General features: G+C 37.6%; 1 protein-coding gene across 1 annotated transcript in view; it reads left to right on the plus strand.

Annotated features, from left to right (window-relative positions):
• atf6 (activating transcription factor 6) overlaps window positions 1-16017 on the plus strand; it is a 338902-nt gene that overhangs the window by 195788 nt on the left and 127097 nt on the right. The window contains exon 15 of the mRNA XM_043699998.2: window positions 12563-12647. Within this exon, the coding sequence (XP_043555933.2) occupies window positions 12563-12647 (85 nt within the window). The remainder of the gene's footprint in view (window positions 1-12562; window positions 12648-16017) is intronic.

The raw sequence follows: 16017 nt of genomic DNA on the forward strand, positions 1-16017 counted from the left end.
GTTTGTATAGTCACAATTGCAGCATAAGAAATAAGAAAACTTCCAAAATATATAAACCTTTTCTCACTTCCAAAATGTCTATTCATCATCAAAATAGGCAATTTTGAATTGTGTCTGGGTTTCTATGCTATGAACATTTTAAATGACTGCAAATGTTTGCAATTTTTATCTTAGTTTTGTTGTTTACTTTTGGCAGACAATGCATCTATTTACCTATTTTATTGCTAGACTCACAACCTCCTTACCAGTGAGATACAGTGATGGTTCAGGATGAGCACGCGACCAATATTAAAATAAAAGAATGCCATGAATTGCTGTTGACAGCTGTATTTGTTTTACATGGATTTTATGAAAACCATGTGTTCTTCCTCACAGGGAATTTTAGAATTTTCTCTTAGTCTGTAGTGTGCACAGCCTTTGTTCTATCCATTCTTAGTGCATACTTCTGCTTTGCTTGCCTAACAATTTAATTTGTTTACTTGGTTGAAGGATGGGTCTTTAAAATGATATGTGGAAAATGAATTTTTCCCTCATATTGGCCTCATTACAGTGAGAAAACGTTGGAAAGAGAGCTAAGGCTACATTCTCTATTTGACATATTGACCCATTTCTAATTAAAATGCACATGAAATATCTGCTCTCCTTAGGACACATACTCATCATGTCTGAGGAAATTACTACTATTTCCAGATTCCCATAATCCTCGACTGCTCATCTCGATTATTCTAATGATTTTATGGCAGATAAGTTCATTCAACTGCCTCCCAGAACATCAACATTGATCTTCAAGGCATCCATTTGGTCTCTGATATTACAGCTAATATACAAGCCATAGCTGGAAGATTCTGCTCTTCATGCATTTTGCCAGCTCTGATCATATGCAGAATTTTCTTGGTAGAGCTAAGAAAGGCAGTGAGACCTGAAATGTTGGGCGAATGAACCATGAGCAGAAATAGGGTTACCTCTATCAATGGTCGACACATGGCACTAAAAGTATAGAAACAGTTGCTAATGATTGATCCTCCATCAAACCCTGTGTAATGGAGCCAACTGGTCTGAAAATACGCACAGTTAACAAAAACCATTAATTGAACCTAGTATTAACCAAACATGATCCTACACAACATAAGCGGTTATGTTTACTCAGTCAATCATTGGGGTAACGTGTATTTTTTATATCCTTGGGTTCAGTTGAACCTCTGTAACTCTTTTTGTTTGTTCATTAATGAAATGTGCATGTAACTGGCAGGGCAACATATATTCCCAATTTGTAACTTCTTTTAAGATGGGTGGTGGCAGCAAGATGCTTTCTTGAATTGCAGCAGTTTATCTTGAGATGGAAGTACTCAGACAGTACTGTTAACATAGAAACATAGATTATTGGAGCAGGATTATGCGTTCAACCCTTCAAATGCTCTGCCATTCAATATGATCATAGCCGATCATCCAACTCTAACCTGTTCCTGCTTTCTTTGCAAATCTTTTGATTCCTTTAGCCACAAGAACAATACCTACATTTTTTTTGAAGGTATTCAATATTTTGGGCTCAGTATTTCCTCTGGCTGAGAATTCTGCAGCTCACCACTGTATGGGTGAAAAGATTCTCATCTCCGTCCTAAATGGCTTACCGGGATCACGTAGCTCAGTTGGCTAGATAGCTGCAATACACAGTGATGCCAATTCACTGAGGCTACTGTGATGGACCATCCTTCTCAACCCTCCGGTTAAATCACCACCAGCCACCTCTCTATTGATCGAGGAATGCTATTGTCCAGTAGAACTCAGACGACTTTTTACCTTTCTCTTATTACCTTTATCATAAGATTGTCACCCTGGGTCTTGATTTTTTGATCATTGAGAGCATCCTTCCTGCATCTGCCCCTGTCCAATCCTTTTGAATTTTATGCATTTTTATGAGGTGCCCTCAGAGTAAGACACTAGTTTGGCCATAGCTATAGCTTTTTGTACATTTCTGGTCACCATATTGCAGGAATGACATAATTGTAAGAGAGAGACTATAGAGAAGATTATAATAATGTTGACATGCCTTGCAAATTGAAGGTATGAGGACATATAGAATAGGTTAGGGGTTTTTTGAACAGAGGAAACTGAGAGGTGACCTCATTGCGTGATTAGGCAGAATCGATGGGGAAGATTTAAATTAATTAATAGTGAGGATTAAAGGGGACAAAAGGAAAATGTGCAGGCACGATGGGCTGAATGGTCTCTTTCTTTGCATGAAATCACAAGTCCATTTTTCAAAGAATCCTCTAATTGTAAGCAGTCATTGATTGTCGAGGTTCTAGATCTTCCACCACTACACTAAAAGGTTCACTGGTTTGCCATTGGCCACGGATGTAATCTTGAGTTTGAATATAATTTGAAAAGGACAGGTATGACCACACTCTGATGTCCCATTAGAGGATTAGGCATATCCTTTCTTAAATGTAGAAGACTAAATGATTATCTAATCAATATACTTCAGATGATTTAATAGTTTAGATGGAGAAAAACTACATTGTCAGGCAGAAGGATCTGGATCAGTTGGTCAAAACATTACTTTAATAGCGAGGTTGTTCAGTAGTTATGTCAGAAAGTGCTTACTCACACAGGGTGGAATAGTATTGAGGAACATGCTAATTCCTCAGAGAAATCTTGATGTTGGATCCATTGAAAATTTTAGATAAGAGTTGGCAGATTTTTGCTTAGATATTAAAGGTTTCCAACGAGGACAAGTAGATCCAGTGAATATACAGATTGGCCATGATACAGTTGAATATTAGAACTGGGTTGAGGGATTTAATAGTTTCTTCTTGTTGTGTTAATATTCAGCTCTGGAGAAATTCAAGAAATAGGAGGTTCAGGTATACATCACTAAAAGCTGGAGGTCCAGTATCAAAACATTGCATAAATGCAAATGAACACTTGGCCTTCATCTCAAGGGGGCAAGGTTTGTAAGTGAAGTAGATCATACCACTGGTTAAGTTCTATCTGGAGTACTGCATTTAGTTTCTGTCTTTGGACTTCACAAAGGATATACATCAAAATTATACTGGGAATACAGAGTTATTCAACAGCGACCAAACCGCATAAATTTAGCTTGTATTCCCTTCTGTTTAGAGAATTAAAGCACGATTCAACGGAGGAATGAAAAGTGGTTAAACGATTTCAACAGAGTAGAATTAGAATATTTATGTTCTCTGGAGGAGGAATCTAGAAGCAGGGAGCACAGTGTTTTGAAATTATAGTAAAGCATTCAAAGTGAAATCACAATGTGCTTTTTCTCACGCCGTATAGTGAAAATATAAAACTGTTTTCCAAAGGGAAGTGGATGTTGGGTTCTTGAAAATTTTTAAGATCAAGAGATTTCATTGTGTTAAGATGTGAAGAGCTGTATATCAAAGTAAGTAAATGACATTGAAGTACAGGTCAGCCATGATCTCATTGAATGCTGGAATTGACTTGGTGGGCTGAGTGATCTCTTCCTTTGTCTATTGCGAATGTCTTTTGCTGCATTATTGAAAATAGTTTGCTCCTACAATCCAATAATTTTACTGAAAGCATAGAATTACATGCTGTAAGTTGCAGGAGGTTATCAGTCATAGATATTTTGAAAACGTGTTGGTTCAATTCAGATTTCAGTAGCTGCACAGCCACTGAAGCATCAATTAAAATTTTCTTTCATTTTAATATTTAGTTTAATGCAAGTGATAATACAGTGACTCAGTTTGCTGTATTGCATTTCCTGGCTCAGATAAAAGGAGTTAGATGTCTTCCATGTTTGCACGTTTGATTCCTGAAGTCCTTGCTCTTAAGTTTGATGCCAGACCACTGAGTTGGCTTTGAGATTAGCATGACCTAGAATAAATTAATCGTAGTCATTTATGTGCCAAAGGGCCAACCAAATACATTGGCATTGATTCCAAATCAGAAATAAACAATTCCACTCCTCATTTGAAAAATCTCACCAATGGCCATCCATGAACAATTTGTTGTATTTGGATAGTTGGCGCCCTGTTTTGAATTACAGTCAGCTTTATATAGAAAAACAGAAGGAAGCAAGATGTTTTTTGGCTGTTCTGCACCTCAGTAGTGTATCATTTGAAAAATAAATATATAGTCAATGTGTCTCCACTTTTTTTTTTCTTTCTTTGTGCTATTTGACTTCCATAATCTTTTATCATCAGGAAAGACAAGCAAAGGCACATTTGAGCATTACACTTTCCAGGCTGCCTTCCAAATCACATGAATCAGACTTGGAAATATATCACCAGTCCTTATTATTACTGGGTCAAAACCTTGCAACTTTCTGTTTGAAAACACTGTCAGATTATAGCAGTTCAAGAAGATAGGTCCTCACCACCTCAGCACAGGCATTAAATGCTCACCTTGTTGGAATGCCGACCTACATACTGTCAATGAAAAAAAAATAGTTTATTATATAAGTACCTATGTTGAAAACAAAATGATGGAAATTCTAATTACTCTAAGTTAGAATATTTCACAGTTTAAAATGCATATTGTTTGAAACTGAATTCAGTCACCATGCGTACATATTTTTACTGGAAAATTCACTTTTCCCAAGATTATTTGCTCCAACGTTGTTGTTATCCTAAAATAAAACAAAGAAGTGCAGATTCTGAAGATCTGAAACAAAAACTGAAATTGCTGTAGAAACTCAGATCTGGCAGCATCTACATTGGATATAGAACAGTACAGGCCTTTCAACCCACGATGTTGTGGCGAACATTTATCTTAATCTAAGATCAACCTAACCTCCACATCCCTCAATTTACTACCATCCATGTGCTTGTTCTTTTAAATGTGCCTAATGTCTCTGACTCTATTACGCCACGGTAATGCATTCCACACAACCACCATTCTGAGTAGAGAACTTCTGTAGAGAGAAAGTGGAGTTAATATTACGAGTCACAGGACTAGAAACATTGACTGTGCTTTCTGTCCACAGATGCTGCATAATCTGCTGAGTTTCTCCAACAATTTTTGTATTAGTTGTCCTGTATAGTTGTGTTTGAGCATTCCTTTGTATATGTTCATAATGATGGTATTTAGTTCTTGAACCAGATCCTGCGTGGGGCAGTGGCAAGCAAAGGCACAGTGACATGACAAGAAGTAGTAGGAACTGCAAGGGATAATGCCAATTTAGGTTTCCAAGATTAGACCATGATATTGCATTTAGAGATAGACAGTTGTCTGGAATATTGAAGTTCAGATCATGGAAGCTGTTCTCCCCAGAAAGGAATATGTTTTAAGGTCATCTCAAAATGCTCCACAGCTAATCAAATACTTGACAATGTGGTCACTGTTGTAATGTGGAGAATTGTGTCAGCCAGTTTATGCACAACAAGGTCCCATGTCTAATGAGGATGTAAGTAACCACACAATATTTTCTTGTTTGTGTTGGTTGGGAAGAGTTGTTGGTTGAATGACTATGAGAACTCATGTTCTTTTGTATTACAAAATCTGATATGGTCACTTCAGTGAGCAAGGCTTTGGTTTACCTTAAAAGAAGCAAAGAGTTATTTTAAATTGATTGGAGCTGCACAAATACGGGGCATTCCTCTTCTTCACATTCATCAAATAGAATGTTTTTACCATAGTTTGCACATTATTACTTAGTTGAAACAAGTTAATAACTTGAGTGACCCAGCAATAGGGGTTGTTCTTGAGAATGCAAGTGATAATTGTAACACTCACCCTTCATATAGTGGGTTAACCTAGATTGAACTGACTGCTACTGTAATCTTAATAACCAACAGCTTTGAATGACAAAAATCAAAAGACAGAATGCTTACAATTTGTGCACATATGGAAACAACTTTGCAGAACTTATATGAAGCAGCTGTGACACTGAAACATCTCTGCTGACGTGGCTGAGCTGATGAGCATCAACATTAGAAAGATCCCTGCTGTCACAAATTCACCACCGCCTGAGAGATTTTAAAAAAAAAACCCTTCTTATTTCCATCTTCACTAGGTGATTCCTTACTCTGAGATGATATCCTCACTGGTCCTAGACTCGTCTCCTGGGGGAAAACAACCTCTACCTATCTACCCTGTAAAATCCTTAAGAATTTTATATGTTTCAGTAAGGTCACATTGTGTTCTTCTAAATTCGAATATGTAAAATTTCAGTCAATGTTGAAAGATATTAGACTATCGATATTCATAGTTGTGGTGCATGAGTTAGGACACAGCACAACGTCTTATTTTGCAACAGAAGGGCTTTTTGTTAAACAACCTCCAAATTAATGCTGCATGATTACAGAGCAGTATGAAAATACTTGCTTATCATTAAATAAGACCATGCCAATTTAACAAGTTATATTATAATAGTTAAAGGACAAAATTTCCATGTGCCATGAACGAAAGGCGCCATCAATCTGAAAAGGAAAATGTTTAAGTCATCCAGTTAGAGGAGGTGGGAAATTACTGGTGAGAAGTTCATATCTGACTAAAGCTGTTTAATTTAGCAGTTGATGCTCAGTATTAATGCTGTAGCACATGTCTCTACATTTAAAGACACATTGTCAGAATAAATATATTTGCCATAGTTAAGAGGCAGATAATGAAAATCTAATCTTATACAAAGCTTTGATAATAAAATAACTAACAGGGAGAAAGACAACTGGAGTACTAATTTACATATTCGAGCAGTATTCTCTCCAATTTTTGCACATTTGATCAAAAATCGAACGTGGGTCAATAAATGCCAGAGGACATTGCTTCAATTCTGAACTACAAATTGTACATAACAATGCATGCAATATATGGGTTACATGCTACTATACCACAAAAGAAATGTTCATAATCAATTGGATTCACTGTTAAAGGTTTTGTAGAACGAGACTGTTGAGTGTGGAACTTTCTGATGGGAGCTGTTCCACGTACTTGGAGAGCATGTACCTGAGATGATTATTGCTCTTCAACAAGGCGAAAACCAAAAGCAGGATTCTTCCATTATACCCGATTCATTACATTAAGTTCATTAGCAAAAACACTTGAACAAGTTGATTAATTGTAAATATTATTCAAAGTTCCATTTTGACCAAAAGAAAGAAAGAACAAATGAAAAAGTCAAGGATTAGAAACCCTAATTGTCTTATGAGTAGTCTTGTCCTTTTCCCTCCTCCCTCTCGCCTCCCTCCTTTCTACAAAATTCCACTCCATTCAGGAAACTGAGGGGGCCACAGTTGGCCTTGGGGGAGATGGAGTGCGATAGTTGAGTGTGTTGGGGCAAGGGGAGAGGGAAAGAGAAAAACTGCAAGGGGACGAGGGGGAAAGAGAGAGGTTGTAATTAAGTGAAAACACTTCCAATCCTATGAACAAAGGAACATTAAGGTTATGAGGAGTTTTTTAAAAAAATCTCTCAGCCTCTGATATAATGAATTACTAGAATAAAATAGTCATTTGTTTTTATTTTACAAAAAAAAGTGAAAAGTATTTAAGTTGCAATATGATGGCATGTATATTAATAAAAGAAAGCATAGATCAGAAAAAAATCTTAAAAGGGTAGCACGGTGGCACAATGGTAAGCACTGCTGCCTCACAGCGCCAGAGACCCGGGTTCAACTCCCGACTCAGGCGACTGACTGTGTGGAGTTTGCACATTCTCCCCGTGTCTGCGTGGGTTTCCTCCGGGTGCTCCGGTTTCCTCCCACTGTCCAAAAATGTGCAGGTTAGGTGAATTGGCCATGCTAAATTGCCTGTAGGTTAGGTGAAGGAGTAAATGTTGGGGGATAAGTCTGGGTGGGTTGCTCTTCGGAGGGTCGGTGTGGACTTGTTGGGCTGAAGGGCCTGTTTCCACACTGTAAGTAATCAAAAAAAAATTAAGACAAATTCTATCTTAGTTCAATTCCTGGATCTTGGCTTTGAGAAAAGAGAGTACCAGTGTAAGACCACCACACCAGGCTGCTGGAATAGCGGGCCTGAAGTCACCATCAAAGCAGGACATCCATGGTGGGCTGCTTGAATCCCATGTCACAAGGCTCTGCAGAAACTACCCCAAGAACCAATTTCATCGCCAATCCCAGGAAAGAAGATGTTGTAAAAGCTGCCCAAATGATTCCTGGGCCGCAGATGCAGGGCCAAAACTACCATGCTATGGACCTTGACAAAGATGCCTTCATCCCACCTTCTGCCAATAAAAACAGAAAAAAATGAAATCGAGAGGGAAAATAAAAAGTACAGTAAAAGAAAAGCAACCAAAGTGGATGAATCCTGGGCACAGCCCAGAAATTGCCTATTCCACCACTGCCATCTTAGAAAGGACCCATGAGCAGGAACTGTGAACCATGGAGGAGAGTGGCTGGGACACATTTCTTCCTTACCTCAAGTTGAATCCTTACCTTCACTCCTGGAAGTAGTGAATAGCAGGAGAAATAGGAAACACTTAATAAATGATTAATTTATTGATAGTATTCATTATTACTCAATTATTAATAAATAGATATGGTATCTCTCGCTTAAGGCTGTATTTATTCAGGAACTACTGCAGGGGAAAATTCTGTTGAATATTGTTGTATTGAACATTGTGTCAATTGATTGATTTAAATCTGAGATTGACATCTGGGACGTAGTAAAAGTGGGAGGAACTAGCTGATTAAAATATTCCTCCTTCAAGAATATACATACTGGAAACATTTAGGTCATGACCTCATCAGTCTATAGAGATGTGATTCAGACAATGGCTTGGTGTGAAGATGCATGTGTTCGTTGTTTTAGGAAAAAAGACAATTCTAATTTATGCTTGTTTTGTGCTAATTTATTTATAGGGATATATAAAAAATTAGTGCATTCCCGAGTATATTTTGACTTTAAATTTAATGGGGTTGTTGAGGAATATTTGGAGAAATAGTGAAGGTAACTATTGAGAGTATCAATAATTCTTTTTTCATTCTGCTTATGTGTGAGTCCAGATATTTTGTCCATCAACACTCATATAGAAGGTTAGTGAGAATGAAAAATATCGTTTGAGAAACAAAGTAACTCTCAAGAGGAGCCATTGAAAAAGCTTATATATTTTGCCCTGTGCACAGAATATGGGTACATGAGATTTACTTCCATGTTTCCCTCCCCCTTTAATCCCAAATACTATTGTCGTTTTGTCAAGGGTAGTGAGATCAGCTCACCAGTTGTGTGCACAGATGAATTCTGATTCATGTTATGTTCGTGTGAAACCTGAAGTGATAACATGACTCTAAGCTGCATGTTATATGTTGGCCAAAGGTTGACTCTTGACTGAAAAACAGAAGCCTGATTCTGAGAGTAATTGAGTGGGAAATTAATTGGTGGTATCCAAGGTCAGGTGATCAAAGTGAGACTTGACAAAGTCACAATAAATTTTAGAATGACATAGGTTCACTGGATAAAAGTGAATTATAGCATGATAAACATTCATTCATTCAAAACTGAAAATTGATGTGAATTTCACATTTCTAATACCCCTTTGCAAGATTAACTCTTCGTTCTGGCCACGTCAGAAGGAAACCCCAAATATGCTAAGTACTTTGCAATTTTCATCCTTTTTCAGCTGGTGTGCAAAATTGCCAATAACCATTTGCTCTTTTTGGAAGAGCTTGCAGGCATTGTTATTTCCCCATAACAGTGCCCAGGGATGCTCATACAGAGGGCTACCTTATATATTAAGCAATGGCCAACATTGATGTATTCGCATACCTTCACTGACAGACTGACTTATGTCTAGCAATGAGCAACAGTTAGACTTTGATTTGGCATGTGAGCCACTACTTCGTGCTCTGTCAATTAAAGCTATTAAAAGTCACAGGGCTACACTGGTTCAGGCAATCTATCATTCTTTAGAAAGAGCTATAATCTGTGTATTGGTATTGCATAATGAATTGCATGAGGTTACTTGCTCACCCATTGTGTGCTTTGTGTATTTGATATACTTAGGCATGATGCTTAGATCTTCATCTACCCCAAAAAGAGCGAAAAATGTGAAGTGTTACGTGTTGAAGGAATTCTCAGCCAATTCAAGAAAAGCTGGCAGTGAGATCCTTGTATTATGCGAAAATTCTACTGAGATCAACACAACTGCTTTAGATCACTGAATCAGGATCTGTATAGCCAAATTATTGACATTTCATTGTGGCAACCTTTGTTAAATAACTCCAAGGGGTATTGTAAGAATGTAGACAGTCTGGAACAGCAAGGCAAACAATAATTAAAAAATGAGAAATTTTTTAAAAATTGATATGTGGAAATCTACTATTACGTTGCTTAGTAACAAATAATATTTTTCATTCCTTTTGGAGTGAAAGTAGAGAATGACTGACATTTGAAACAATTTATTTACTGTGCTATGTTTTATAAGGGAAACATGCAGTAATGTTGAAGTTATCCTGATGTAAGAAAGATTAGACTTTTTTTGCTTTTGAATCAGTTTTTCTTAGATTTTTTTATTTTTTTTAATTTATTTTTGTCACATATAGCCCCCTCCAAAAGAATTCATGGCATTTGATTCTGGTGTATAATGCATTCATGTTAGGAAATGGGCTGCCTTGTGCAATCTTAATTTTAGCACTTTATTAGCTTGCATGGCTCTAATAATTCCTCTTCCTTTTTCTGCCATCTCAGAGCCTTCAATGATTATGATGTACGTGTATACAATCACGTGCTTCAATTGTGTGCAAGGTGATGCTAGCTATAAAAGAGAATGTCTTAACTAAACAGTAAAGTAATAAAATACTACTTCAAATCAACAATTCAACACCTTCCCCAACTTCTTCAGCCTCCCAGTCGTGTCCTCCCAGTAAAGTAATTTGGCTTGCTCTGAATTTTCTTTACTTCAAATGTATTGTGTAGGTGTTCTTGTAGAACAGATTCTAACTCAAAATGTTTGCAGGTATCTAATAATATAAGTAACTAGATACATCATTTTAGCTTTTATCATTTATATATCAGTCATTATAAAATAAAGCTGATAAATCATAACAGATACCACATTATTCAGTGCATCTTGGACTGAGTTTTTTGGTTTCTAAGTGAACTTTAGTCCACTCAAAAAAAAACTAGTTCAATGATGTTTGGAGAGAGATATCGGAAGTACTTGTTAATTTGGGTCAGCTTTCCCTCTTGTCACAGGTGAGGAAATAGCTGACTACTTTTATTTGACACTTGAATCACTTGAAGGTTATCCTGCTATCATTTATTTTTCTCAAGTGTTTCTATTCAGCTGCATCACTTCTGATAATGTCTAGGACTCACTTAACAGGTCAACATCTGACGAACTTGAGAATCACTAAGATACTGGAAATGTATCTGTATGCTCTTAGACTCTGGTTATAGGTGAGACAATACTATGGCTTTAAGAGGTGTATGGTCCTGGTATTTGTTATCAAGAAAGGTTAAAATAGAGGTGTGAGCAGTCTGCCCAAAACCATTAAAGTAAACAGCTTGTGACACCTTAGTCTTTTCTAAAGTTAGAACATTAGAAGCATCATGAATGAGTGGGATCAAGCGCTCCCACAGTAACAGGATTTTTAACTTTAGCAGTTGTTAGCATCTTGAAGCTGGATGTGGAAGCTCTTATTCCCCTCTCTCTGTTTTATATAAAAGCTGGGGTTTCTTCCTGCTGCTAGAATTGCATGCAAACATGTGTTTAACTGAATTTGCCCTTGCCAAGGGTATGTTTATGGGATGTTAATGAATTGGAACAATTCATTAATCGCAGTTAATATATCTGTTATTTCATTAAGCATTTCATTTCAGTTACAGTTAAGACATTTTATTTTTATTTTGTCTATATTTTAACTGTAGTGTAAAAATTAAGTGTGTTTCGCTTAGTGTTGAGTAGTTTGACCAGTTGAACTGCATCTGGAACATAGCGCCTTACATTTACCTTTAAAATAAGAAAATGTTATGGTCTGGACTATTTCTTAATATATTTTGAGGGGGTTTGGTCTGGTCCATAGCACAAGAAACCATTGAAGACACTGGTGTAGGATAATATAACCCGAAAAGAGAAAACTTGCACTTACATCATGTTTTAAGTAATCTTGTCTTATTCTAAATTGTAGAACAGCCACGTAAGTACTTATTGCCTTGTCCTTTGTTTCGCACAGCCCATTTTTTAATGTTTTAATGATTCAATCTAAACAAGAATAAAAAAAAAACATTAAAGTTACAGAAAGAGGATTAAGAAGTGAGAAAGCAAGATTGGACTCTCAGGAAAAAGGAGACAGAAGGGATATATTTTTTCAATTTTGCAACTTTATTCTTTAAAACTTATGAACAGCCCAATAAGGATTCTGAACCACTAAATTAACAGCGTTTGAGGGAAAAAGATAAAAGCTCACATCTTTCAGTCTTCCAAGTTTAATTGGATAGATGGATGGACAGATGGTTGGAAGGATGAACTTGTTTTTGTTTTTTTTTTAAGTTTTATTTGATTTTAGAAACTAATTTGCCGTTAAAATTAGTTTTAAAGAAGACAAGGTTTTAAAACATGTAGGGTTGAGCCTGAGTTTCAGTTTGTTTTAGAATGTGTTGTAACAGCATATGTCTCTTTGTATTTCAGGATCACCTTTTGCTACCAGCTATTAGCCATAATAAGACAACCAGACCGAAAATGTCTCTTGTACTACCAGCAATGAAAGTGGGTGGTAGGTACTGTTTCTTTTTTTCGTGGAGGTGAACATCTTGATTGCAGAATGGACATAGCAAATGTACTCAGTTATTATTCATTACATGATGACTTAATTTGATCAATAATTCATGTTGTAAGGAAAACCTGAAAGAAGTACATTTGTCTAGGTGACTTGGACAAGATATACAGAGATGAAAATTTGCAAAGACATGAACGATAGGAAAGATACCAGATTGTTTATATCTTCAAGTAGTTTGTAAATCTCCTCTGATGTATGTGAGAAAAAAGCCATCTTTGTTCTGATATTCCAAGAACAGCACTACAGAGGCAATATTGCTGTTGTTCATGAAACACGGAGAAGAGAATGTTAGATATATTTACTGGTGACAATCTTTATCGAAAGAGCAATGACCTTGAGCAGTATACCTTTATTGAGGTTGTTTCAGCTATTTTGAAGTTCATAATTTGATAACTGAGAGAAGTTCAGAGAATGTACAATAATTGAACTGACAGAGTGATGTGCTGAGAGTTTAACCTAATGAATGAATATTAAATTGACAATTTTAAACATAAAAGGATAAAAACATGATCAATGGAGAAGCTTTAACTACAAAGTGGAGAGGAGTTGAGTTCTGATTTGATGAATTAAATTAATTTAAGATCTACTTATCATGTTGAAAATCGCTGAAAGAATCTCATGAGTATGAAACTGTTAATATCAAAGCTGGATCAGTGCTGGGGTGAGCCTTAATTAGAGACAAAAAAAACTGCAGACGCTGGAATCCAAAGTAGACAAGGTGAAGGCTGGAAGAACACAACAAGCCAGGCAGCATCAGGAGATGGAGAAGCCAACGTTTTGGGTATAACAGGAGTGGAGGTGGGGCAGGTGGATCCGCAGTCAGGGGGAGGGGGTTAGTTGGAGAGAGGGATGCAATGGTGAAGTAGTGATAGATAAACACAGGTGGTGGGTAAGACCTGGTTGGGAGGAATGAATCTGGTTGGTAGCTGGAAGGAAGGGTCACTAGGTGGAATGGAAGGGAGGAAGCTGGGCTAGAGATCTAGTCGGGGGATGGGTGGGAAGGTTATTGGAAATTGCAGAATTCAATGTTGTGTCCTCCATGCTATCGGTTGCCCAGGTGAAAGATGAGGTGTTGTTCCTCCATTTGCGATCTGATTCACTATGGCAATGGAAGAGACTGAGGATGAACATGTCATAGAGGGAGTGGGAAGGGGAATTGAAATGGGTGGTGACTGGGAGGTCAGACTGGCCCTTACAGGCCTAGCTCAGATGCTTGCCAAAACATTCCCTTAGGCTTTTGCCTATATTGCCTAAACTAAATTAGTCACATGAACCTAGTTAATTTGAAGGATCACATTTAAAAGTTTTCAGATTTTATGATGTACTATCTCTCACACCAATGGCTATACTTGAATTCTCAGTGTCCAGTCCTGCTGTCCAAAACCATGCTTTGGGAGTGATAATTTGTAAAATAAAAACTTGTTTGTGGTAGTTCTGGATGTTTGACCTTGTGAAGGATTTGGGTGAGGGAAGAGTTTGGAGAGCAGAGGTAATGAATAATTCTGTAACTCGGAGATTCTTATGAGGTGGTAAGATCCAAATTTTGATTTGCTGAGGCAAATTATTGATGTAACTGAGGGAACTGTATATTTTGAGTGCAGAACTCAAAATTGTAAACAACAAATAAATAAAACTTAAACAAGACATCGGATTAAAATAAACCATCCCACAGAATTTTAAATGTATGGAATAAATTCTCAGCCAGTACTGTAGATTTAAACAAAAAAGCTTCCTGTAAAGACTATACTCCATTCTGTCAGTTTCTCTGTCTCTGTTGATGCCAACTTTGACAAGGAGCCTCTGAAATATCCACCTTCTTCCTCAAGCAAGGATTCCTGAACACCATGGTTGTCAGGGCCCTCAGGAGATCCAACTCATTTCCTGCACTTGAGCCCTCGTCCCCTCTTTTCCCTCCTACAACAGGATAGGGTACTCCTAATTCTCACCTACCATCCCACCAGCATGCACATCCAGAGGATCATTAGTCACCATTTCTGCTACCTCCAGTAGGATGTCACCATCAGACATGCATTCCCATTCCCATTCCCTCCCTTGTCAGTCTTCTGCAAGACCATTCGCTGCAGGACACACTGGTCCACAACTCCTTCACTTCCCCACAGCAGAGGTAAGGCCTGCCCATTTACTTCCTCCCTCCTCAGTATCCAAGGGCCCAAACACCTTCCATGTCGAGCAGAGCTTTACCTGCACATCATTCAATCTCGTCTACTGCATTTGCTGCTCACAATGTGGTCTCCTCTACATTGGGGAAATGAAGCAAAGACTGGGTGACCGCTTTGCAGAATACCTATGACCTATCCACAAAAAAGACCTTGAGCTTCCAGTTGTCTGTCACTTCAACACACCACCATGTTCCCTGGCCAATATCTCAGTCTCAGGCTTGGTGCAGTGCTCCGGTGAAGCTCAGTGCAAGCTGGAAGAATAGCACATCATTTTCCGCTTGGGAACTCTGCAGCCTTCTGGACTCAATATTGAGTTCAACAGTTTTACGGCTTGAGGCACCTTCTCCCATGTCCTTACCCCAAACCCCAAACACTAGGCCTTGTTATCAAATGGTCTGCTGTTACACACAGTGCCATTGTTAGTCATGAATAGTCCCCATTAGCAGCTGTTCATTCTCTGAGGCTGATTGTTATCCAATTCTTTTGCCCAACTGTTTTCTCTCTCTTTGGGCTCTACCTCCGCCTATCATTTAATCCTTACCCCCACCCTATCTTCTGAATAAAAACTAACTTTTCCGAGCTACCATCAGTTCTGAAGAAGGGTCACTGGACCTGAAACCTTAGCTCTTATTTCTGTCCATAGATGCTGCCAGCCTAGCTGATGTTTTCCAGCAATTTCTGTTTTGTTACGAGATTCATTTATCCAAAAATGTGTTGAATTATTATGAAAGAGATACTCAGACATGAGAACAATTGTAGAAAGGGATCTTCCAAAACTATGTAGAATAAGAAAGGTTTTTAACCTCTGGTCAAGTGAGTGTTAAGACAGTGAGGGCAAATGATCATAGACAACACAATTTACTGTACTGCATCCACTTTCACATGTAATTTAAAATAGGCATGATGTAGAACTTTCAACCATTACTTCAAGGAGAAATGCAAGTTTAAATAAATTAGACAGATCTGTCACATAGCTTTTTCATTCTGCTTCTTTAATGCTGAATTATGCGTACAAATTGTCAATCACAAAGATGCACACATTGCAAATTTAGTCCAGTAAGATTTAAAAAACATGGTCTCTGACAAATAACACTTGCGTTTATTATAAGTGATCAGGGCTTTTCTTG

The sequence above is a fragment of the Chiloscyllium plagiosum genome, unplaced genomic scaffold (genome assembly GCF_037043375.1).
Source record: "Chiloscyllium plagiosum isolate Xiang-an unplaced genomic scaffold, Cpla_swu_hap1 HiC_scaffold_9, whole genome shotgun sequence".
In the NCBI taxonomy this organism is placed as follows: Eukaryota; Metazoa; Chordata; class Chondrichthyes; order Orectolobiformes; family Hemiscylliidae; genus Chiloscyllium; species Chiloscyllium plagiosum.